The sequence below is a fragment of the Tursiops truncatus genome, chromosome 15 (assembly GCF_011762595.2).
Source record: "Tursiops truncatus isolate mTurTru1 chromosome 15, mTurTru1.mat.Y, whole genome shotgun sequence".
Classification (NCBI taxonomy): Eukaryota; Metazoa; Chordata; class Mammalia; order Artiodactyla; family Delphinidae; genus Tursiops; species Tursiops truncatus.
The window spans coordinates 20416278-20441412 of NC_047048.1; the positions used below are offsets into that span (position 1 = coordinate 20416278).

Sequence of the window (25135 nt, forward strand, 5' to 3'; positions counted from 1 at the left end):
TCTGCCAGGTGAGAAAGACAGCCTTGCCACATAGAGGAGACCTTTTTGTGGTCAGAGCTTTATAAGTAGTGACAACCCTTGGTAGGATAGCCTCTGAAGGTGCTCTCAAGGTCATTAGCAGTTTGTCCCAAGCTGTGTAATTCCAGGTGTCTCTAGGTCTGAGGAGTTTATGATGATACCACTGTCATTTTTTTCTGTCCCCATAGGTATGTGTCTGATTTCACCAGTACTCTCTACTCAATACGAAAGAAGTATAGGCTGGATGATATTCCTCTCAACTCCCTTTTTCAAGAAGATTGGGCGGCTTTTCAGAATTCCATTAGGTAAAGTGGGGGTAAACATGCATAATATAGTATATAAAAATGATAAATGTGTGTGTAGGCGTTCTTTTTTCTCTTTCACTGCCCCCCCCTTTTTTAAAGCAAATACTCTAGACTCTGAAAACAAGCCAATAAACAAAAAAAACAAGGCAAACCAAACAAACACCAAAAAGACCCCTCTTGCTCTTAAAATATTTTTAAAAGTTCTTTATGAACTCATCTCCTTTGGTGACTTAAGTTTTCTTATGTTTGGTTTGAGATTTTTTTTTTCCCCTTAGCCTATAGTTTCTACAAACGTAAAATAAGTTAGAGCTTTTATTTTAGAAAATGCACAGCTGATTAGATCCTGTTTCTGGATCTGTGCCACAGAACTAAATGGTAAGTCAATGCTATTTGGCCTGCAAAGAGCCGTGTAAGAGTTCCCGTGAAAGGCCTTGAGGTGACCCTCCCAAGTCGTTGTTGACAGACAGATTCTGGCGTAGCCTGTGTGACCTGTGGGCCACTAGGTAGACACCATGTTGCCCTAAGCCCTGAGGTCTGGTGGGAGTGTGATTGGCAGTGGCCTGAGGAGTTTGGCCCTTGATGTGTCCAGCCTGAGGGAATGCCCTGGCAGTCCAGTGGTTAGGACTCCGTGCTTCCACTGCAGGGGGCACAGGTTTGATCCCTGGGCGGGGCACTAAGATTCTGAAAGCTGCTCGGGGCGGCCCAAAAAAAACACAAAAGACGGAAGCTCTGGAAGCACTGGGCCTGCATCGTCCCAAGGCTGTGACCCGAAGCCTCGGTTGACTAGGGTGTATGTTCTCTGTTGTGCTGTGGTTCTCCCACTCCTATGAGGTCTAACAACTGTACTATCAGCCTGAGATAAAAAGCGATCTAGAAATTTCTTTTCCTTACAACCATTCTTTGCAGACATACGTTCTGAAAAGGCAAGCTGCTCTCCCCCCACTTACATTTCTTGCCTGACCCCCGGCCTAGGTGGTATGTGCAGAGTGCCCATGGCACATGTGGGTCTCAGTGCAGATCCAGACCCTCCAAAAGCTGTCTTTAATCAGGGTAAACCCGGGGCCTCCCAGGACCATTTGGAGTGTCTCCTCATGGGCTCTGATCTGAACTTTTTTTTTTGATGAAATTTAATGTTCTAGATGCCAATATCCCTTATCAGCTGTGGCAGCTTGGTACACCAGAAAATATTATGCGCAAGGTTGTTCTCTTGTAACTGGCGTGAGTGGAATATTTCACTTTCTCATAAACCTTTCTTATGATGGAATGCCTAGATATCCTGGTGATGATAGACACTTTCGGAGAAAGTTAAAAGTTAACTAGACCTAAGATGTTTTTAATCCTTGGATTTGTCCTGACATTATAGTTTGGTGTTGAAGGACTCAGTAGCTGGAGTTTGAGGCCTAGCATAAAATTACTTGAAAATTAAAGGATTATTAAATACAGAAATGATCATTCAGGCTTATCTCTGAGAAACAAATGGATTAATCTTCATCTGCCTTTCATGTGATCAGAGAGAAACAATTCTAAGATCAAAACAGTTTTCTCTTCTATGCCTGGCAAATAGCAGGCAGCTGACAAATATTAATGAATTTTGGTTTTTAAATTTTAGATACAAAGAATTTCCAACCCATTTTATTTGTTTGTTTGTTTTGTTTTGTTTGTTTTTCTTTTTTGTCCACGCTGTGCAGCTTGTGGGATCCTAGTTCCCTGACCAGGGATCGAACCCGTGCTCCCTGCAGTGGAAGCGTGGAGTCTTAACCACGGGACCTCCAGGGAATTCCCTCCAACCCATTTTCTTGAGGACAAAGCCCAAAAGCAACCTCAGTATTTTTGGAAATGTAAAATTATTTGAGATCATGTTGGATAGAATTGTGATTCATAGCAGAGAGACACATGACAGGAGGATATTAGAAGGGACCAGCATTTCCCTTTTACATGAATTACTAATGAATGGAACGTTTCAGGTAGGCCCTCAAATGGTTAACTGCTTTCCCACAAACAAGCACACCACCAAAAGTGGTGAATAGTTAGAATTTTTATGAATGGGACAGTGTTTGTCCTGTAAATGTCGGCATTCCAGATACTTGAAGTGCTTTTTGTTTCGTTTAGGATAATAGCCACCTGTGGAGAGCTCCTGCGGCAGTGCGGGGACTTGGAGCAGCAGCTAGCCAACAGGTAGGAGAGGGCTGTGGGCCGGCCCCTGGGCTCTCAGCTGGGGAAAACCTTGATAGAGTGCGCAGCACCGTCTGAAGCCACAGAGCTTGAGGACTCTCTGTACCTAGGATACGAGGTGTCAGTGTTGTCACCATTCAGCATTTATTGAGCACCTAAAAGGAGCAAGGCTCTGACCTCCTTGGCACATAACTTTAGTTAGATATGGAAGTTTCAGCCTAAATGAGGAAGCAGTACATGTTGTCTCCAAATTATGAGTGGGCAGGGCTCCCGCTGCATGTTTGCAAGTCAGTTATTGGGGATGGAAAGTTATAGGTGGTGCGAGGTCCCCTGGGCCAGCCCACAGAATCGGGATGAATCCTGCCAGCCTGCCTTCTGGGTTCTGCAGTAGGATTCTGTGCTGCGGAAGCCGGTGTGTGTGTCAAAGGAGGATGTCTGGGGTCAGGCCCTCCATTCTGATACCTGCCAGGGCTTTTACACTGCCCCGAAGTGACCCCATTCGGACCTGCTTTTCCCTCCAAGGGCTTCAGGCTTCCCAAATGTCCTCACTTCTTCAGCGGAATTTCTGATTGCCGTGGTGCAGCTGCTTTCTCTGTCCTGCAGGAATTCAGGGGAAGAAGTCTGTTTCCTACAACGGTGTTAGGGCCTAGCGGCAGTCCCTTCACCTCTTTCTGGGATAACTCAGAAAGTTATCTCTGCAGGAGGGAATTTCTGGCAGTGGTACAAAGTGAAAAGCAAGCTGAGGCCTCGAGACTGGGTGGGCAGTAGGGCTGAACTGCTGGGGAAGGTCGTCAGACCGGCCGCAGGGTCCGGGCTCTGAGTTGGTCATTTCTTCTCCTCGCCACTCTTTGTCTCCTTTCATTTCTGAACCCACGGGTTGCCTTCAAGTCCCAAGACTTTTTAGCATGGTTCTCATTATGGAGAAAGCCTTGCGGGGGCCAGGGGTGCGGGGGTGGGTTGGAATGGGCAGCTGTTGCAGTTCATAGCTCCCAAACAGCCCAGCATAGAGCTCATGTGACTTCTTGGAATGAATAAAACCAGAGCACCACAAGCATACAGCAGAGTGTGTATAAATATTATAAATGATGAGGTAAACGCCCCCTTCCTCCCTCCCCATTCCCACACACACGTATGCTCATGTTTATATGCACGTGTGTGCGTGCACACAGACACGCACACAGTGAGGGGAGCCTATGGCGGAAGGGTGAGTAGGTCTGGGTTCACGAAGGGCCCCTAAGAAAAGATGAAAATTTGACATTTATATATTTAAAAGAAAGCCATGTAGCTTATTAGTTTCTTGATTACGGTGGTGATTACAGCCTGGGCCCAGCTCAAAAATTAAAAGTTCACGAGTGTACAAAGTATTAAAAACTGAAAATCTACTCACCCCAAAAATTCTTGAGAAGAAACGTTAACAGCCCCCCTGCCCCCATCGCATTTGTTTTTTTTTGTTTTGTTTTATTTTGTTTTTTGCAGTACGCGGGCCTCTCACTGCTGCGGCCTCTCCCGCGTCCGGAGCCTGTGCCTCTCCTGCACAGGCTCCGGACGCGCAGGCTCCGCGGCCATGGCTCACGGGCCCAGCCGCTCCATGGCATGTGGGATCTTCCCGGACCGGGGCACGAACCCGTGTCCCCTGCATCGGCAGGCGGACTCTCAACAACTGCACCACCAGGGAAGCCCCCACATCGCATTTGTTGAGCTCTGCCATGAAAGGCTTTACATGAATTAACTCCTCAATCCTCCCGGGGCGTCCAAAGAGATAGGTACTATTCTTACCCCCATTTTTACACATGAAGAGACATTGAGGCATAGAATTTGGCACCGGTAGTAACTTTTTAAGTAAAAGGAATTATCTGTGGAAAGAGCTGTGTCTAAGGTGATGCATCTAAGAGGCAGTGATCTGAACCTGGACATCAGCTGAGTCATCCCGAGTGTGTATCACCTCCACACTGTCCTTCCTCACAGATGAGTGTCCGTCCTCAGACTTGGGTTTCTCTGCATATATATCAGACGTCTTTCCATATCAGAACGTATAGACTTGCCTTAATCTTTTAATGAAGATGAGTATTACCTTCTAAAGGGTAAGGAAGGATCTGGTTAAGAAGGTGAATGGGGGCATGACAGTTAAAGGTTGAGCCCCTCTAACTGCATTTTGCAGCCCAGAGAGGCTGAGAGCCTGGCCCGAGCTTTGGTGTGAGGTGAGAACAGATTGGGTGTATCCAAGGGAGCCTTTTTAAGAGATGACGTCATTCTGGAAGCACTGAGCCTGGGAAGGGAAAAGAGTAACAGTCATCATCTGTGTTCCCATCAGGGAGCCTATGCATGTGACTGCCACCTATGAAGCTTACCTCCCTGCCGGTTTCACTGGCAGACCCAGGCTGCAACTTAGGGCCACTCCCCTCGGGTGGCAGAGGCAGTAGCTCGAAACACTGCAGATTACTTCAGTAACAGGAGTGACATTGGCTACTGGGCTTTTAAGATCACCTGTTTGCAGACAGAGATCGTTTTGTGATTAGTGGGGCGAGTAAAGCAAGGTTGAGTTGGGTGTCACGCGAGGGATTTCTCTTGTACTTGGGTGACATACAGGGAGATTGCTGTGGTTCCGCTATACTCTTATGGTGCCCACCACTTATTTTTGGAACAGAGGTATTTTCACTAGGGCAAGGTTTTAGTGGCACAGTTCAGTGGGACAGTGAGGTTTGGGGAATCCAAAATAAATGTCCAGGTTCCTATGGCTGAGGAGTGGGCAGCAACTTTTCCAGAAAAGGAGATGAGTTGAGGAAGGAGATGGAATTGGGATGTTAGTCCCTCCCACCTCTGCTCATACTCACTGCCTTCTCCTGGCTCAGCAGGTAGCACAGCACTGGCACATAATGGACTCTCCTGTTAATCTCTGAGCTTCTGAGGGCAAGCTCTATGTATAATCATCTGATAATCGCCAAGACCTGGCTTAGAGCCCATTAAAATGATGAGAAAACGTTTCTTTTTTTTTTTTTTCTTTATTTTTGGCTGCATTGGGTCTTCATTGTTGCGCACAGGCTTTCTCTAGTTGCGGCGAGGGGGGGCTTCTCATTGCAGTGGCTTCTCTTGTGGAGCACGAGCTCCAGGTGCACCAACTTCAGTAGTTGCAGCATGTGGGCTCAGTAGTTGTGGCTCATGGGCTCTAGAGCGCAGGCTCAGTAGTTGTGGTGCACGGGCTTAGTTGCTCTGTGGCACGTGGGATCTTCCTGGACCAGGGATCGAACCGTGTCCCCTGCATTGGCAGACGGATTCTTAACCACTGCGCCACCAGGGAAGTCCTGAGAAAATGTTTCTTTTTTTTTTGCGGTACGCGGGCCTCTCACTGCTGCGGCCTCTCCTGCTGTGGAGCACAGGCTCCGGACGCTCAGGCTCAGCGGCCATGGCTCACGGGCCCAGCGGCTCCACAGCATGTGGGATCTTCCCAGACCGGGGCATGAACCCGTGTCCCCTGCATCGGCAGGCGGACCCCCAACCACTGCGCCACCAGGGAAGCCCATATTAGATTTGGTTTTTATTCTAGAGCACACTATTGTGACATTTTAAAGTATAATTTTTTAAAATTAATTAATTTTTGGCTGCACTGGGTCTTTGTTGCTGCACGTGGGCTTTCTCTAGTTGTGGTGAGCAGGGGCTACTCTTCATTGCGGTGCGCGGGCTTCTCATTGTGGTGGCTTCTCTTGGTGCGGAGCACGGGCTCTAGGCGCGCGGGCTTCAGTAGTTGTGGCACGCGGGCTCAGCAGTTGCGGCTCGCGGGCTCTAGAGCGCAGGCTCAGTAGTTGTAGCTCACGGACCTAATTGCTCTGTGGCATGTGGGATCTTCCCGGACCAGGGCTCGAACCCGTGTCCCCTGCATTGGCAGGAGGACTCCTACCCACTGCGCCACCAGGGAAGTCCCTTAAACTATAATCTTTAATACTCAAAACATTCCCAGCATAACTGTTTTTCTTCAGCTTGGATGGCAGACTGATGCCACTTGCCCCTGGCAGCCTGAGACTGAGACACATATTGCAGTAACCCCAGGAAGGAGAGCTGACTTCCCGGAGGGCAGAGACGAAAGCTCAGCTGTCAACTTCCTGCTCACCAAACCCAGGGTCACCTGTCAGTCAAAGAATAATTACGGAGCGCCTGCTATGTTCCCGGCACTGTGCTAAGTGCTGGGAATTCAGAGATGAAGACCACTCTGTGGTTTAGCCTCACCATCTAGTGTGTAAGAGAGGTGAAGGCTGGTGAAGTTAGAAGACTGAGTGCCTGGGGGGATGCCCCTGGGACCGGTCCTTGAAGACGGAGTAGGATTTTTCCAGGTGCACCAAGGAGGGGAGAGCATTTCAGATCACAGTAGCGTGCGAGCAAGACACGCAAGGGCGTGAAGCATGGTGTGTGGGCTGGGGGCGGTTGGCATGGTAGCGGGAATGTTTGTAAGGATACAGGGGCTCCAGCGATGGAGGGCGCTGGGGGCCATGCCTAGGCATTTTTAGTTTTATCTTGGGGAGCACTGAAGGATCTTTGGGAAAAAGACAAAATCAGATTTGCCTTTTGGAAAGATCATTCCAGTAACCCTTAGGAGGACAGATTAAATGGAGTGTGGAAGGGAAGGCAACTATGATCCAGACAAGAAATAGTGAAGACTTGGAAGTAATGCAGCGGCAGGGACAGGCCACAGTTTCACAGAGAAGAGATGCAACCGAAATTACCGGTAGGTGTAACCAACAGGGAAAACTGTAACTTGACCTTAGTGGCAGAGGCAGGTGGCTACTTGTGTCAGCAGTGGTTCCTGAGGAAAGTCCTGTCCCCAGGATTTGTTTGCAAGTACAGGCATTTCTTGACAAGCTCATGGGATTTGTTTTTGAAGAAGTGAGTGCCTACAGGCTGCCATGTCTAAAGTGATCTTTTTTATAAGAAATTGTGGTAAAGGAGGCACTGGGGAACTAGGCACAGTTGGGATGTACTACAGTGTCTAGTCTTCTGGCTACATAGGTTTGTATAATTCTGTACACATTTAAACGTATAGGCCGAATGGTGAGGTTGGGCTAAGGAGGAAACAGAGTGAGGATTTTCGGCATCCGTCAAGGGAAGTCATCCTTGTTGGAGACAGAGATCCTGCTCCCAAGCAGCGCCAGAGGTTGATCATCCCATAGAACCTCCTCCAGGCATTGTTCTTTCTCAGGAAAGCACCAGGTTCTCTCAGTAGATCTCTCTAAACCTCAGAAGTAAACTTTACGGTGCCGATGAACACAAACACCACACGAGCCCAGCGTGTGCGAGAGTGTGAGTCCTGTGGGTAGAGGTGTGCAGCGAGCTGCTGTCACTCTTCTCCAGGGGCACTGTTGTGTCTCGTGCCTCTGACTGCGGTGCCAGTGGCTCCCCTGGCTTTGGCTGTTCCAAAGAGTGATGCTAATATAGCTCGTATATAGAAAGTGCACAGTATTCCCGGATTGTAGTGAATTGACGGCTGCCCTGTAGGCTGTGCATTATATTAGGAAGATGGCATATTCTGTTAGAGTGTTAAATAGGAAATAAAAACACCTGGTGTTTATTGTGTACCTGAGGTCCAGCTCCCTCCTAAAGGATCAAGGGCGTCTCCATTTCCTTATGAAATGGACCCTAAATCAATCTGCCTCATGAGGATATTCTGGGATTTAGTAAGGAGCAGTCTGAATGCTCCAAGAAGAAAATTCCATACAAATAGCTTGGGGCATAATGGTCATCACTTTCATTACAGGATTTTGTCCACAGCTGGGAAGTATCTCTCTGAGTCCTACAGCCCTCGGAGCCTGACCGGTTTTCAGGATAGCATCTTGACAGACAAGAAGAGCTCTGCCAGGAACCCATGGCAAGAATATAATTACCTTCAGAAAGACAGCCCTGCCGAATATGGCAGTTTAATGGAAATACTCTATACCCTCAAGGTATGAGACCTGACTGATGGCATTCTTGCAAATGAAAACTTTTCCCTTGCCACTCACCCTTTCCCTAACCCAGGCTTTCTGCCCCTGTGTGTGGGCCCTGGGCTGTGGCATGCCCTCCCACGTCTCTGTCTCGTTTATGTTGGTGTTTTAAGAAGCTAATCAACTAAACTGGGGTCGAAGCAATTGAAACACAGCTGTAGGAGGAGTTGGATAAATGGAGCTTTATTACCGACGAAAGGGAGGCTGGAGAGTGTGGCTCTCGATCTGCAGCCGCGGGAGCTCGCTGTTCTCCTCTCCGGAGTTAGGCCCGTCAGCAGGGTGAGCGGAGCTGGACGGCCCCGGGCCCCCACGCGGGCACAGCCCCCACCCCCCCGTACTGAGTGGCAGAGAGGGGACCGGAACTCCTGTACTGCCTGGGCGTGGGCAGAACCTGGGAAGGTGGACCCCAACCCAGGAGCCAGAGGAGGAGCAAGGTGGGGAGGAGCCAGGAGCGCCCCTCGGGTGCAGGTTCTTCCGTGTGGCAACACGACGACGTGGGAATCAGTGTTCCCTCCTGGCTGTTCCTTTGGTTTAAACTGTTCGTTTGTCTACCATAAAATGGCCCTTGACTTTGAGCTTTGGGCCTCTTGGGGTCCAGGGACGGGGGACCTCCCAGCAAATGGAGTGAGCCACACGCTCCCTGGGAATGGCCTCAGGGTTCTTAGAGGGCCACGGCCTCCTTTCCAGAGCCACCCCCACCCCCAGTCTAGTTGAACCTCACTCTCGGTGATAAGCCAAGGAGGTACGGCTGTTCCCATAGCACCAAGTTCAATCTGAAATTATCCTGATGGGCCACGAGCTCTGGAGGTGACTGCACAGTGTGCCTCAGGATGTGTCTGAGGCCTCAGCGTTGCCCTCACAGGGTCTCCCCCATCCCTCTGTACCTTGACCCACCAACTGGCTGCATTTGAGCTTGACAAACACTTCTTGAAGCCATTCTGCAAGTTCATTCATCCGTGCTTCTGTGATTACGTTAAAGCAACTCTGTTTATCTTTATTGCTGATCTGATTTATGTCTGTTTGTTGTAATCAGTTCATTTATAATAGCAAAACTAAGGTTACATTTTCCACCTCTGTGTTTTCTCAGGCTGTTTGGAATACCTCAGGACTCACACAGGTGGTGCACACTCTGGTGTACAGCCGAGTATAATTGACCTGACCTCACTGGGAATCAGGGCTCTGTCTATCACTCTTGTTTCTACATGACACTTCCGATCATTTTTTCCTTCTTCCTCTATCCCTGAGGGACAGTCACAGGTTAATTTTTCCTAAACTACCAATCCATGAGCTTATATTAGCTTAAATGCATCAGAGTCACCTGGGAAAGTGAATGAAAAATATATCAATAGTTTCCTGGGCTCCAGAACCCCACTGGATCCAGATGCAGTAGTTCTGTGGTAGACCCTGGGTATCTGTAACTCAGCGTGCTCTCCAGGGGGTCCTGGGGCACAGCCAGGTTTGGAAGCTACTGTAGTAGAGAACCCTCTTACTATTTTCCTTTCAGTGGCCTTTCAAAACCCTTAGCTAATACCTTGGTTGGATTCAGGGCATAACAACATGCCTTCTGCATTTTCTCGTCTTAGGAAAAAGGGTCAGGTAACCACAACCTGCTGTCGGCGTCTCGAGCGGCTCTGACTCGGCTTAACCAGCAGGCCCACCAGCTGGCTTTCGATTCCGTCTTCCTGCGCATCAAACAGCAGCTGCTCCTCATTTCCAAGATGGATGTAAGTTTCCCACCAACTGGAAAACGTGCCCCTTCACCCCCCAGCCTAGGCCTAATGTCCCCTTCCCCGAGCTTTGGGTGGTGCCCCCTCTGACTCTCCTAGGCTAGAAGTCCAGCTGTAGAGTCACTGTTCCCTTGCAACTCATTGCTTAGCGAGACTGTCCTATCTTAATTGTAGTTACCGTGATGCTGCGTTTTCAGACTGTTTCTTGGGATTATTACTATTGCTTGATTAACTTTCACAGCAGCTTAGCTGTGCCCTCTCAGGGAGAAGTAAGGGAGATTATGTGCCACTGGAAAAGTTGGGGCCGGTCAGAGGAGCTAATTGACTGATGAGGTTGAATTGTTTTCGTGCCAAACATTTGTGGAGACTTGGTTCTGGAACTTTGTTCAGGAGAGTGCCTTACTAGATTTGATCTGGTGTTTTTGAGGAGACTTTGAAGGGTTCTGCTCTTTTCTATCCTTGATACTCTTTCTATTTGGCTATTCGTAGAACATCTCACTTTCCTTGCCTTGCACACTCTTTTCTTTTCTGGTTGTCCTTATTCCTTTTCAAGGAATTGCCTATCAGTCCTGTTTTCTCTACTGGCTCTGACTTTCCCTGGGTCCAGATCGCATGACTTTCCTTTCAGATTTCTGAGACAGTCCCCTGATTAATTTTTCTCACTGACTCCTCAAGTCTATCTGGATTTGGCTTATTTTAAAGATAGTCTTGGGACTTCCCTGGTGGTGCAGTGGTTAAGAATCCTTCTGCCAATGCAGGGGACATGGGTTTGATCCCTGGTCTGGGAAGATCCTACATGCTGCAGAGCAGCTAAGCCCGCGTGCCACAACTACTGAAGCCCGTGCACTCTAGGGCCCACGTGCCACAACTGCTGAGCCCGCATGCTGCAACTACTGAAGCCCGCGTGCCTAGAGCCCATGCTCCGCAACAAGAGAAGCCACCGCAATGAGAAGCCCGCGCACCGCAATGAAGAGTAGCCCCCGCTTGCCGCAGCTAGAGAAAGGCCGCACGCAGAGACGAAGACCCAACGCGGCCAAAACAAAACAAAACAAAACAGTAAAGATGGTCTTTTGGGAAAGATCCAGTTATGGGCTTTTACTAACCAAGAGATCCTTTAAGGAAGTCCTTTGCTTTTTGCTGCCCTCTGGAAAGCATACTAGGCCGGGAGCCAAGGGCCACTCGCTTTATTCACCGTATGATCTGGTTAGGTCTGTGCGAAATGCCGTGAGATCTACTCCAACCAGATTTTGCACTTCTGGCCTGGCTGGGGCAGGGCTGTGTGTGGGGTTGGTGGTGTGGGGCCCCTGCTGTCACATCCTAGTGGAAGTGCTGTCGATGGAGCTGTACCGGGCACCGCCCATGCGTGGTCTTGTTGGGTCACATGGCTGAGGCTGTTACCTCCTCTGTGAGCCTCATCTCCTTATCTTTAAAATGGGGATACAGTAATTCTCACCATATGGGTATGTGAGGATTAAGTGAGAGTGTGTATATGATAGAATTTAGCACAGCCCCTGTCACAGAGTAGATGCTTAATACGTGGTGGTTTTCTTTTTTTCTGTGATCCTCAAGACTAATGACAGTTTTTAAAAATAGAAATTACATATATTCATTTTCAGAAATTCAAGCAATATAGGAAAGTACAAAGAAAAAAAGCAGTAAACCCCTTCAAAGTCCCAGTGACCAGAAATCATCAAGCCAGACATCTCTTCCTACCCACTCACATGTTGAAGGCTGGACGGGCATTGGTAGGGAAATGATCCATAGGAAGAAATGGAATTGTGCTACACATGCTGTTGTTCAAAAAACATAAAATGTATACAATATAAATGTTATTTGAATTTAACTAGAAAAAGAAGATAAATGAAACCAAAGGAATGGTTGAACTTGAGATAATAGTTTCTTCACCATGAAAGGTATCAGTTCCCAGAAGATCTCTTCAAGATTAAGAAAGAAAGATTATGAAAACTACTGATAGATGGGAGTCTTTGGTTTTTGTTAATCATGTTTCTGTTTTAGATAGAAATTGACATTGATTCACCTGCCCTGAAAGCTGATGGGATTAGCATTCCTTACATCTCTCATCTTCCTTCCCAACCTCCCCGGTTTGGTGGTTTTTATTATTTTTATTTTGTCAGAGGTTAAAGTCTTGACCTTCTGTTCTGAAACCTTAATTTTGCCAGTTATTTAGTCTTCTTCTCCATTGAGCCCAGCTCGGTGCTTCCCACCTGTCCTTTTTCCTCTACTTCTGCATTCCACACTCATTGTTCTGTCCCGGTCCTTGGTTGCCTGGTCTCGCCTTCTCATTCAGGCCTCACCACAATGGCTGGGGCGCTGGGAATGGACGCAGGCAGCTTTGGCGATTAGGAGGAATTCTCCCAGAGTGCCAGCGTGAAAGCACACAATACAAAGGCAAACACTTTGGCCTTAAGGATTTGAAAATTAAACCCTGGTCATTCAATGTTTGTTTTTAATGTTTGCTGGTAAATTGTATTGCTCTTGTACATTACAAGAATATAAACCAGCACTATATTCCCTTTCAAAACAGGGAAGTTTACCTGCATTACCTGGTGACAGGTGGCCCTTTGAAGGAAATTTTAAATTCAAAAATAATCTGCATCATTTCCCTATTGACCCTCTTCAGGTCCACCCCTCTCTGTCTGCTTTTTCAGGCCCTCCCTCATCAGCCCACTCTGTCTCGCCCTTATTCTAAAGTACTTTTCCACTCTGGCCCTTCTTTCCCTCTGCCCTCCGCCCGATCACCTTCCAACTTCGCTCCTCCCGCCTCCTCTGTGAAGCCTTCCCGGGGCCTGCAGCCCACGGTGCTGGTCCTTTAGATGCACTCCGGTGATGTGCTCTTTCCCCGCAACTCAGACCTTGCTCCTGGCCTCCCCTTCTCTGCCTCACTGACCCTCACCACCTCTGCTCCCTCCTGTGCTCCTCTGTGCCAGGACTTCACCACCAGGTTGTATTGTTCCTTCTTTTTAAATCTGTCTCTGTCTGTTTCCATGGCCACTGCCCTGGTTTGGGTTCTCGTCATCTCTGAATTGTTTCTCGAGCCTTTCATCTTCCTCTCCGCCCACAGCCCTTCTCAGAGTTGCTGCATGAATCTTCCTAAAGCATCGCTCTGATTTTGTCTCTCCGCATTCAGATCCCTTGCTTGGCTCCCCCCAGTCAGTGTGATCGTCTATTTCAAACAACATTTTGCTATGGAAATTTTCATACATATGCACGAGTAGAGGGTGTCCTCACCATCCTGTTTCGTCAGTGATCAACTCCTGGCCGTTCTGTTTCATGTATACCCCTTATCTAAAATAAGAACTCTAAAAAATCACAGTATCATAATCACCTTTAAAAAATACAATTAAAGGGCTTCCCTGGTGGCGCAGTGGTGGGGAGTCTGCCTGCCAGTGCAGGGGACATGGGTTCGGGCCCTGGTATGGGAGGATCCCGCATGCCGCGGAGCGGCTGGGCCCATGAGCCACATCTGCTGAGCCTGCGTGTCTGGAGCCTGTGCTCCGACGGGAGAGCCCGCAATGGTGAGAGGCCCACGCACCGCGATGAGGAGTGGCCCCCGCTCGCCGCAACTGGAGAGAGCCCTCGCGCAGAGGCGAAGACCCAACACAGCCAAAATTAAAATAAAATAAAATAAAATAATTTAAAAAAAATACAATTAAAAATAATTCCTTAATATCATCAGTGTTCAAATTTCCAGTTGTTTTATAAATGTGATGCTTTAACTGTTTGAATCAGGGTCCAGATTAGTTCTGCACATTGGGATTGGGGGATGTGTGATGTGTCTTTTACGTGTCTTTTGAACTCTACAGGTTACCTTTCCATCTCTCTCTATCTGCCTCCCAACCTCCCTCCTTCCCTCCCTCTTCTCTCTCTCTCTCTTTCATTTTCCCTTTTCTTTTCTTTTTTTAAAATTTATTTTATTTATTTATATATTTTTGGCTGTGTTGGGTCTTTGTTGCTGTGCGCAGGCTTTCTCTAGTTGCGGTGAGCGGGGGCTACTCTTCATTGCGGTGCGCGGGCTTCTCATTGCGGCGGCTTCTCTTGATGCAGAGCACAGGCTCTCGGCACCCGGGCTTCAGGAGTTGTGGCACGAGGGCTTCGTTGCTCAGCGGCATGTGGGATCTTCCCGTACCAGGGCTCGAACCTGTGTCCCCTGCACTGGTAGGCGGATTCTTAACCACTGCGCCACCAGGGAAGCCCCGTCATTTTCTCTTTTCTTAGCCTGGTGTTCACAGCTGTGCATTCTCTTTCTAGCCTTCCCTCTCTGCACCTCATGCATCCTGTGGCCGGCCCCTTCTCTAGCCACCCTAGGTTCTTGCTTCTCTGAACTCTTATTGTATAAAACCTGACTGAGAACTTCTGCCACTGAGAACTTTTTTTTTTTTTTTTTTTTTTTTTTTGCGATACGCGGGCCTCTCACTGTTGTGGCCTCTCCCGCCGCGGAGCACAGGCTCCGGATGCGCAGGCTCAGCGTCCATGGCTCACGGGTCCAGCTGCTCCGCGGCATGCGGGATCCTCCCGGACCGGGGCACGAACCCGTATTTCCTGCATCGGCAGGCGGACTCTCAACCACTGCGCCACCAGGGAAGCCCTACCACTGAGAACTCTTGAAGTGGAAGCCTGTGCGTGTGTGTGTGTGTGTGTGTGTGTAGGTGTAGGGGGTATAGGGTGGGAGTGTGTCAGGGGTCTTGGTTCCCCAAGGAGAGCAAGAACTAAGATTGCCAATTCTTTGTCTCCTCCCTACAAAACCTGGCACAGGGTGCTATGCAGCATGGGCACTCGGTGCACGTGCATGATTGGCGTGTTCCTTCCCTGTGGGGTGGGAGTTAACTGAAAAAAGGAGGATATTTTGAAACGAAAGACGATTCTCAAAAAACAGCAAGGAGGGCTTCCCTGGTGGCACAGTGGTTAAGAATCCACCTGCTAATGGAGGGGACTCATGTTCGATCCCTGGTCCGGGAAGATCCCACATGCCATGGAACAACTGAGCCTGTGCACCACAACTACTGAGGCTGTGCTCTAGAGCCCACGAGCCACAACTGCTGAGCCTGCGTGCCACAACTACTGAAGTCCACGTGCCTAGAGCCCGTGCTCTGCAACAAGAGAAGCCACTGCAATGAGAAGCCCGCGCACAGCAACGAAGAGTAGCCCCCACTCACCACAGCTAGAGAAAGCCCACGCACAGGAACAAAGACCCAACACAGCCAAAAATAAAAACAAATAAATACATCTATAAAAAAACAACAAGGAGTTTAGAAAACTATAGGGGCAGGGGTGGGGAAGAAAAGGCTTTGTCTAGAGCAGGAAAATTAGAGTCGAGTTGGTGCTAGAGAGTGTGGGGAGGACGGCTGAGGCTTGGCCTGGGCTGGGATCCCAGGGGTGGACACGGTCATGACATTCCCGGAAAGCTCCTTAAAGGATCAAGCAACCAGATCGGGCATCAGGTGGCTGCAGAGAGCAGCTACCACGTGACCTTGGGAGTCACTCCAGGAGTCCAGCCAGAAAGGGCCTTGTTTTCCAGGCTGGCCTTAGGGTGACTCAGGTAAGAATTAAGCAACTAGATTTCTGTGGAAAGCTGTGCCATACTGATAATTAACCACCTGTGTGCTGGTAATTGGCCTGACTCTGTAGGGGAGGCTGGGAAGGCTCCCACAGTGACGTCATAGTCCCATTGAATAATGAAAGAAGACGTGTTGGTGCTGCAGGTCTCCAGACAGGGGGTCCTGAAGAGGACAAAGGAGCTGTTGGTGGAGTTTGGAGGCTCCTTCTCATCCCTTTCCCTTTGAGTTCTGAGTCAGTTGAGACATAGATACAGAAAGCAGGTGGAATAAAAGCAGCACCTTTAACTTAGTAAAGCAGTGTTGGTGAATGTGGTTTGGATATTCCTGCAACCAGACAGGGCTTCCAATTCACATATGGTCTCTGTGGAGGATTTTAGGGGGTCCTGGTCTCTTCAGAGTGCTGGCTGATGACCCGGGAGTTAGTGAGGCTACCTGTGCCAGCAGGTGTTAACCGGTTGCCCTCACCCTGTAGAGAAACTCAGAACAAGAATATCCAACTCTTCCTTTCACGTTCTGAGCGGGTAAACACAGAAGGGATCAGTTCCCATCAAACAGTTGAGGGGTGAAGGTGGGATTTCCTGCTTTATGGATCTGAAAGGATGCAGAGAGAGAGAGGATTACATTCTCTATGGCAGGCTTCAAGGTGATGCCTTAAAGAAGAGAAATCCCTGGTCTGCCACGTGGTGATGATTCCAAAGGCCAGCTCTGAGAAAAGATAGTGCCTGTGGTGATGCTGCGTTCTTCATGTAGTTTCCAGCATGTGGTGCTTTCGTGTGCTGCCTGGGTGCTGTGACATTGACTCTTTCCTCTCCTTCCTCCCCTAGAGCTGGAACACCGCCGGCATTGGAGAAACCCTGACCGATGACCTGCCCACCTTCAGTCTCACTCCTCTTGAGTACATCAGCAATGTAAGAGACTCTGTGCGCTTTTCTCTGCGCTGGTCACAGCATCTGAGACCTTGTCTTGTCTGGCCCTTCTGGGTAAAGCGGTCCTTGCTGCATCGGTTCTGTCTGGACCTTTGCTTTTGGATAGTCCCCATCCATATCCATGACTTTAAGGAAATGCGGTTGATTTCCTTAAATCAGCTGATGAAACACATGCTGATTTCAAAGCCTAACACATTCCCGCCCCTCCCCCATCCCTCTCAATATGAGGTGTGGCCAGTGCCTGAGGGCCTCAGAGTATGAGTCCAGCTCCATTGCTCTTAAATGTCAGTGAGCATAAGAAATGCTGTACAGGAATGATAGACCCCAACTGTGTCTTCCTCACACTATGAGGGAGTTCTGCAATTTTCAGGGGTGATTTTGAGATAGGTGATTTCTGCCTTGAGCTCTCACTTTAGAACCCACCCCTGTGTAAGTTATGACTGTTGTAATAGATACGAAGGAATTTTATTTTATTTTTATTTTATTTTTTATTTTATTTTTTGCCGTACGCGGGCCTCTCACTGTTGTGGCCTCTCCCATTGCGGAGCACAGGCTCCGGATGTGCAGGCTCAGCGGCCATGGGTCACAGGCCTAGCTGCTCCGCGGTATGTGTGATCTTCCCAGACCGGGGCACGAACCCATGTCCCCTCCATCAGCAGGCGGACTCTCAACCACTGCGCCACAGGGAAGCCCTATTTTATTTTTTAAAATATTTATTTATTTATTTTGGCTGCGCTGGGTCTTAGTTGCGGCATGTGGGATCTTTGTTGCAGCATGCGGGATCTTTAGTTGTGACATGTGGGCTCTTAGTTGCGGCATGCGGGCTCCTTAGTTGCGGCATGCGAACTCTTAGTTGCAGCATGCATGCGGAATCTAGTTCCCCAACCAGGGATCGAACCCGGGCCCCCTGCATTGGGAGTGTGGACTCTTACCCACTGGACCACCAGGGAGGCCCCTGCAAAGGAATTTTAGAAGTAAATATTGTACAGTTAGAGGAAGTGTGTGTGATCCCACTGGTGAGTAGCAAGGAGGATGGCTTTCCTCTCTCTGTTCACTGAGCAAGTCCAAAACAGCAATTGTTTTCCTCTGTTTTTCAGGGCATTATTCAATACCCTGGACGGATGGAACTAAAAATGTTGGTTGGTCTTTACAACCAATGAGAATAATCTTATTTTTAGAATTGAGACATGTGTATTGCAATCGAAATTGATTCCAGAAACGATGTTGCTTAGAAGGAACTCGAAAGGCTATCGAGTTGATTTTAAACACAGGGGAGTAAGGAAGGCGAGGGGGCGTTTTCAGGCCAGGACTCTTTTCCCACCGGCTGCCACTTGTCAGCCCCCAGGTAGGCATCGTCCTTATGAGGTCATCTCCTGATGACCTCGGCTCAGGAAATGAATATCTACTGAGCACGTACTGTGTACAGGGGCAGTGCTAGGCTCTTATTGGTGCCATGAGATAGTGTGCAGTATAGACCGAATTTTATCTTAACAACAACTTTGTGAGCCGGTTGGTGGCAGCCGTGTTTTGCGGTCAGAAGCACCAAGGCTCTGGGGGATGGGAGTGGGGCAGGGAAGCCACTCATTCAGCAGTCACTCTGTTAGGAAGCCTGGTGCTTTATGTGTGTCTCACGCATATTAGTTTCATCTTTGCCACAGCCCTCTGAAGTAAGTATGAGATCACCCTCATTTCAGAGATGGCGAAACCAAGGCCCCGACAGATTAAGTAAGTTGCCCAACGTCACACAGTGGTAGAGGCAGAACTCAAACCCAGGTCCTTCTGACCACAGAGCTGTTCATTTTTCCTGAGTCACTGCGCTTACCCAGCCAGGATATCAAGGAGTATTTATTGAATATGGGAGAATAGCAGACAAACATCTACAGGTGTGATGGTGAGCATCCCTTCCCACGTTGATTTCCAAGAAATAAACATAGACAGAACTCCCAAGAAAAACTTGGCATTGTGGAATCTCTCTAGGAAACACAGCAATCCTCACAGTCTAAGGCCATTTAATTCAAGTTTGAGATGTCAGATTATTGAAAATTTGCACCTAACCGATGCTTTGCCTTGCTGGTGAATGCCCTCACCCATGCAGAACTGTGTGAGCATTATAAAGGGATGAAATAGGAGAAAATCCTTTGAAGAAATAAAACAACATAGATGCAAGGCATATCGATGATGATTCTTTATTTCAAGTAAAGCTGGGTTTGTGGATTTAGCCAAGAGGTGATGGCTACAGATGAAAGGGGTACCAAATACAGGAATATGCCTGTGGTCTCTGCACATAGTAGGTATTCAGGAAGTGCTTGCTGAGTGGAATTACAATGGAGAAATCCTAACCCCAGAAGTCAGCATCCTTCCCTTCCTCCAGCCTTGGGGAAAAATGATGAATTTGTTGCCATTTCAAGCTGAAATAATGTACAGTGGTTGTGGTTATTAGTGATGTAAGTGACCACTTGTCTAGTTTGAGTGAAAGACACTCAAACTAGAGTGTTTTACTTACTAAGTAAATGAAAGGAAAAGGTGCTGATTTTTTTCATTTTACCATCTATGTACATAGCGCTTTAAAGGGAGACCAAACACAATTTTTTGTTAGCACGATGGGCCACATTAAGTGTTTGGAGATGAAGGTGTAACCATCCTGTAGTCCTCTGGGCTGGTAGATTTTGGGAGTCTGTCTTAACTTCTGGACACCTGCTACCGTATAGGTGTATGTAAGGCCAGATCGAGAAGATCTTTCTCTAACAGTCCTTGGACTTTTAGCTTGCAGAATCAGTATCAACTCTAAGATGGAATGAATGTGTGAAATCAATATGGAGCCAAAAAAATCAACAACAGGCTCCAATACCTTTTGAAGAAAATATATATTACGTTGTCATAACCTGAAAATCAACCTCATTTTGAAATGACACATATACTTACCTTAAAATGCTAAACAGTTGTGAGTTGTGATAGAAATAGGTGTCTAAAATGTATCCATGATGACAGTCATGTGTATCTGACAAACACATGACAAATCCTGAATTACTCATGGGCTTATCCCAAATGTCTTGTAACCCTGCCTTTGCGATTCCTAACCAACCAAGAAGGTTTATTTTCTAGAGTTTGTATTATGAAAACATACAGTTTTCCCTCCAGATTAATTTATAATTATAAACTGCTTTTTTCCCCAACAAAATTCCTTCCTTCGCCTGGTTAAATCACTTAGAAGGAAGAGACCCAGATCCAAATCCAGAAGACAGGATTGAAATTCTTGCTTGACCATGCACTTGTTGACATTAGCATCTTACTGGTTTTTCATCTATGAACAGTAATAATGACTTATATTTACACAAGTGCTTTAAATTTTACAAAGCATTTCAGTATCCATTACTCATTTGAGGTAGAGCTCGCACTGAATGCATTCCAAAAAACTGAGGCCATGAGTGAGAAGGATGAATCTATGATCTATGTGCAAACTACCGGTGACTTTTTTTTCAGATGTTGCCTCACCAGTATTACCACACACTGGAAAGATCAGACCTGGAGCTGCTGTAAGGTCTTGCAGTTTTGTCTGTCCACCATTTGCCTTCACATAAACGTACTGCATGAAATAATTACCGCCGCATGTGTCAACGTTGGGCTGACAGTGCTTTCTTTTGTTTCAGATCGGGCAGTATATCATGTCCCTCCCCCTGAACCTTGAGCCATTTGTGACTCAGGAGGACTCAGCCCTAGAGCTGGCTTTGCACGCTGGAAAGCTGCCGTTTCCTCCTGAGCAAGGTAAGAGAGACCTGCAGGAAAGAGAGCGGCGGGCTTGGATGTGATCGCATGCCCCTTGTAGCACCTTACCCTCATCATACCCGTCCTCCACACTCGCACTGAAATAGTTGTCAAAGTGTACAGTCGTGACTGAGAAAGATTGGGGTTCTCTTTTTGCACCCTCTGAGGGACTTCTGCGGGACAGAGTGGATTAGGGAAGGCTTACTGTATGCAGGGCATCCCTGGGGAACTCCCCCAGTGCCGTCAGTTGGGAGGTGGTGGCAGGTGGGCCTGGGGTCGTAGGCATTCATTGGTGATAGAAGGGAGGTCACAGGGCAAGGGACCCGCCAGGTGTTTTCTCTCTCTTTGTTCCCCCTCTGTGTGGACCACCTGTCAAGTAAAGTGGCACCTCATAAGAAGAGTTTTTCTTGTCAAGACAAAAATAAACTCTTCAGGGACTTCCCTGGTGGCGCAGTGGTTGGGAGTTCGCCTGCCGGTGCAGGGGACATGGGTTTGAGCCCTGGTCTGGGAGGATCCCACGTGCCGCGGAGCGGCTAAGCCCATGTGCCACAACTACTGAGCCTGCGCTCTAGAGCCCGCGGGCCACAACTACTGAAGCCTGTGCGCCTAGAGCCCGTGCTCCGCAACGAGAGAGGCCACCGCAATGAGAAGCCCGCTCACTGCAGCGAAGAGTAGCCCCCGCTAGCCGTAACTAGAGAAAGCCTGCACGCAGCAACGAAGACCCAATGCAGCCAAAACTAACTAACTAAATTTGTTGAAAAAAATAAATAAATAAATAAAAAATAAGCTCTTCAGTGTAGAGGTTAACAACACTTCTGTCCAAATGCCTCTGGCTGTAGTGAGCTTCCAACTCCCCAAGGCTCGTGGATCTCTAAACTGGCAAGGTAAAAAAAATATAATATGTTAACACTTTTCCTTTTTCTCATTGTCTGGGCCTGACAGATTGAACAGGGACCACATACTCTCTGATCCAAAATCATCTTATCCCTAACATTGGGCATTATAGGCCTCCCTCTGTAATACTGAAGAGACAGAAAAAAAATCACTTGGTATATAAAGGATTCAGCAGCTCAAGAGAAGGTACTGCACTGAAAATAAAATCACATCGAAAGGTTAAAAATAAAGGGTTGCTAAAAGACATCTCATGTAAATTCAAATAAAAAGAAAACAAGATGACTGCATCATTATTAAAGAAGTTGAATCAAATCAAAAGATAATAAATGAGACTAAATGATTCTTTATGTCAATAACGGGTGGATTCCACAGTGAACCTGTAGTAGTCAGGTACCCTTATGTGGCCAGTAACACAGCACTGAAGTATATAAAGAAGAAGCTGGCAGACGTATGACAAAACCACATTAGTACTGAGAAAATCTTGTACCTCTCGTTTAGGCTTTGACAGATCGAAAAGGAAAATTAATGAGAAGAAAAGAGGAATTGTTCCGTATAATAAGCACATTTGATTGAATCAATATGTCAAGATTTTTATCCCACAGAATAGGCATAGTTGTCAAATTTCTATAAACTGTTTGCAAAAGTAATACAAATAAAATCTCCATAAGTTTCATAGGATTATAAACATTAATGGTACTTATATAATTTTTGAAAAAAAATTCTATTTAAAATTCAAATTTAAAATGTGAAACCTGCTAAGCTAAACTATGAGTGAATATTAATTAATCTTCGTGATAGGGAAGGGAAGACTTTTTTGAAATGAAAGATAGAAACTGTAAAGGAGGGGACTTCCCTGGTGGTCTAGTGGCTAAGACTCCATGCTCCCAGCGCGGGGGGCCCGGGTTTGATCCCCGGTCAGGGAACTAGATCCCATCTGCCACAACTAAAGATCCTGCATGGTGCAGCTAAGATCCCACGTGCCGCAACTAAGACCCGGTGCAGCCAAATAAATAAACAAATAAATATTTAAAAAAAAAAGAAACTGTAAAGTAAATTGAAAGATAAATGATAAACTGGAAAATAATAGCAACATATATGATAGATGATGGTTAATATCCTCATTTTATAAAATTTCTTACAAGTCAGTAAGAAAAAGATGAACACCCACGGAAGAATAAGTAAACAACATGAAGGCATTCAAATAAGCTAAAACATATAAAGAAATGTTTTAACTTTAATAATCCTCAGAGCTGCAAATGAAAGTAGGATAGATCATTTTGCAGCCTATCAAATTGACTATATATACAGGCATATATTTTATTTTATTTTTATTTATTTATTTTTTAAATAAATTTAATTAGTTAATTAATTTATTTTGGCTGCGTTGGGTCTTTGTTGCTGCACGTGGGCTTTCTCTAGTTGTGGCGAGCGGGAGCTACTCTTCGTTGTGGTGGGCGGGCTTCTCATTGCGGTGGCTTCTCTTGTTGTGGAGCGTGGGCTCTAGGCACACGGGCTTCAGTAGCTGTGGCACACAGGCTCAGTAGTTGTGGCGCACAGGCTCAGTAGTTGTGGCGCACGGGCTTAGTTGCTCTGCGGCATGTGGGATCCTCCCGGACTGGGGCATGAACCCATGTCCCCTGCATCGGCAGGCAGACTCTCAACCACTGCGCCACCAGGGAAGCCCTCTGCCCATTTTTTTAATCAGATTGTTGTTTTTTGTTATTGAGTTCTTTATATATTTGGATATTAGCCCCTTATTGATTATATGATTTGCAAATACAGTAGTGCCCCCTTATCCACAGGGGTTGTGTTCCAAGACCGCCAATGGATGCCTGAAACTATGGATAGTACTGAACCCTGTATATACTGTGTTTTCTCCTATACTAATGCGTGGGTGGTATATACAGTAACAATACACTGGACAAAGGGATGACTCATGTCCCAGGCGGGACAGGGTGGGGCAGGGTGGGACAGGATGAGATTTCATCATGCTACTTAATGCGTTTTAAAGCTTGCTATATGGATTGTTTTTTTTCTGGAATTTTCCATTTACTGTTTTTGGACTGTAGTTGACTTTAGGTAACTGAAATCTCAAAAAGCAAAACCACAGATAAGGGGGGACTACTGTACCTTCTTCTATTCAGTAGGTTGCCTTTTTGTTCTGTTGATGGTTTCCTTTGCTGTACAGGAGCTTTTTATTTATTTATTTTAAATATTTATTTATTTATTTATTTATTTTATTTATTTATTTTTGGCTGTGTTGGGTCTTCGTTGCTGTGCGTGGGCTTTCTGTAGTTGTGGCAGCTGGGGACTACTCTTCATTGCAGTGTGCAGGCTTCTCATTGCTGTGGCTTCTCTTGTTGTGGAGTCTGGGCTCTAGACACGTGGGCTTCAGTAGTTGTGGCTCATGGGCTCTAGAGTGCAGGCTCAATAGTTGTGGCAGGCTCAATAGTTGCTCTGCAGCATGTGGGATCATCCTGGACCAGGGCTCAAACCCATGTCCCCTGCATTGGCAGGCGGATTCTTAACCACTGCACCACCAGGGAAGCCCCCAGGAGCTTTTTAGTTTGATGTAGTTCATTTGTTTATTTTTTCTTTTATTGCCATTGCCTCTGGAGTCAGATCCAAAAAAATATTGCTAAGAACAATGTCAGGGAGCTTACTGCCTAGATATTTTATGGTTTTTGGTTTTACATTCAAGTCTTTAATCTATTTTGAGTTAATTTTTGTATATGATGTAAGACAGTGGTCCAGTTTCGTTCTTTTGCATGTGGTTGTCCAGTTTTGCTAACACCGTTTTTTGAAGAGGCTGTCCTGTCCACTTTGTATATTTTTGCTTCCTTTGTCACAAATTAATTGACCATATATGTGTGGGTTTATTTCTGGGCTCTGTAATCTGTTCCATCGATCTTTGTGTTTTTATGCCAATACCATACCGTTTTGATTACTATAGCTTTGTAATATAGTTTGAAATCAGGGAGTGTGATTTCTCCAGCTTTGTCCTTGTTTCTCAAGACTGCTTTGGTTATTTAGGGTCTTCTGTGGTTCCATACAAATTTTATAATTATTTGTTCTAATTCTGTGAAAAATGCCTTTGAAATTTTGATAGGGATTGCACTGAATCTGTAGATTGCTTTGGGTAGTACAGACATTTTAACAATATTAATTCTTCCAGTCCATGACCATGGAATATCTGTTCACGTATATGTGTCTTTTTAAATTTCTTCCATCAGTGTCTTACAGTTTTCAGTATACAGGTGGTTCACTTCCTTGGTTAAATTTACTCCTGGGTATTTTTTCTTTTTGATGCAATTGTAAATGGGATTGCATTGCTGATTTCCCTTTCTGATAGTTTGTTATTAGTGTACAGAAACCCAATCAGTATTCTGTATATTGATTTTATATCCTGCAACTTTACTGAATTCATTTATTAGTTCTAAGAGTTTTTTGCTGGAGTCTATTAACGTTTTCTATATGTAGAATTGTGTCATCTGCAAATAGTGATGGTTTTACTTCTTACTTTCCTATTTGGATGCCTTTTATTTCTTTTTCTTGCCTAATTACCATGATTAGGACTACCAACACTAAGTTGAATAAAAGTGGCAAGAGTGGGCATCCTTGTCTTCTTCCTGATCTTAGAGGAGAAACTTTCAGCTTTTCATCAGTGAGTATGATATTAGTTGTAGGTTTGTCATATACGGCCCTTATTATGTTGAGATACTCACTCTATACTTACTTTGTTGAGAGTTTTTATCATAAATGGATGTTGAATTTTGTCAAATGTCAAAT

General features: G+C 46.5%; 1 protein-coding gene across 3 annotated transcripts in view; it reads left to right on the plus strand.

Moving 5' to 3' along the window:
* COG7 (component of oligomeric golgi complex 7) overlaps positions 1-25135 on the plus strand; it is an 86568-nt gene that overhangs the window by 46799 nt on the left and 14634 nt on the right. For 2 of the 3 annotated variants that reach the window (XM_019921785.3, XM_033840146.2), the window contains 6 exons: positions 207-323; positions 2433-2498; positions 8236-8422; positions 10045-10185; positions 16589-16672; positions 20338-20452. In XM_019921785.3, the coding sequence (XP_019777344.1) occupies positions 207-323; positions 2433-2498; positions 8236-8422; positions 10045-10185; positions 16589-16672; positions 20338-20452 (710 nt within the window). The remainder of the gene's footprint in view (positions 1-206; positions 324-2432; positions 2499-8235; positions 8423-10044; positions 10186-16588; positions 16673-20337; positions 20453-25135) is intronic. The other variant, XM_073792209.1, reaches the window with a different exon arrangement.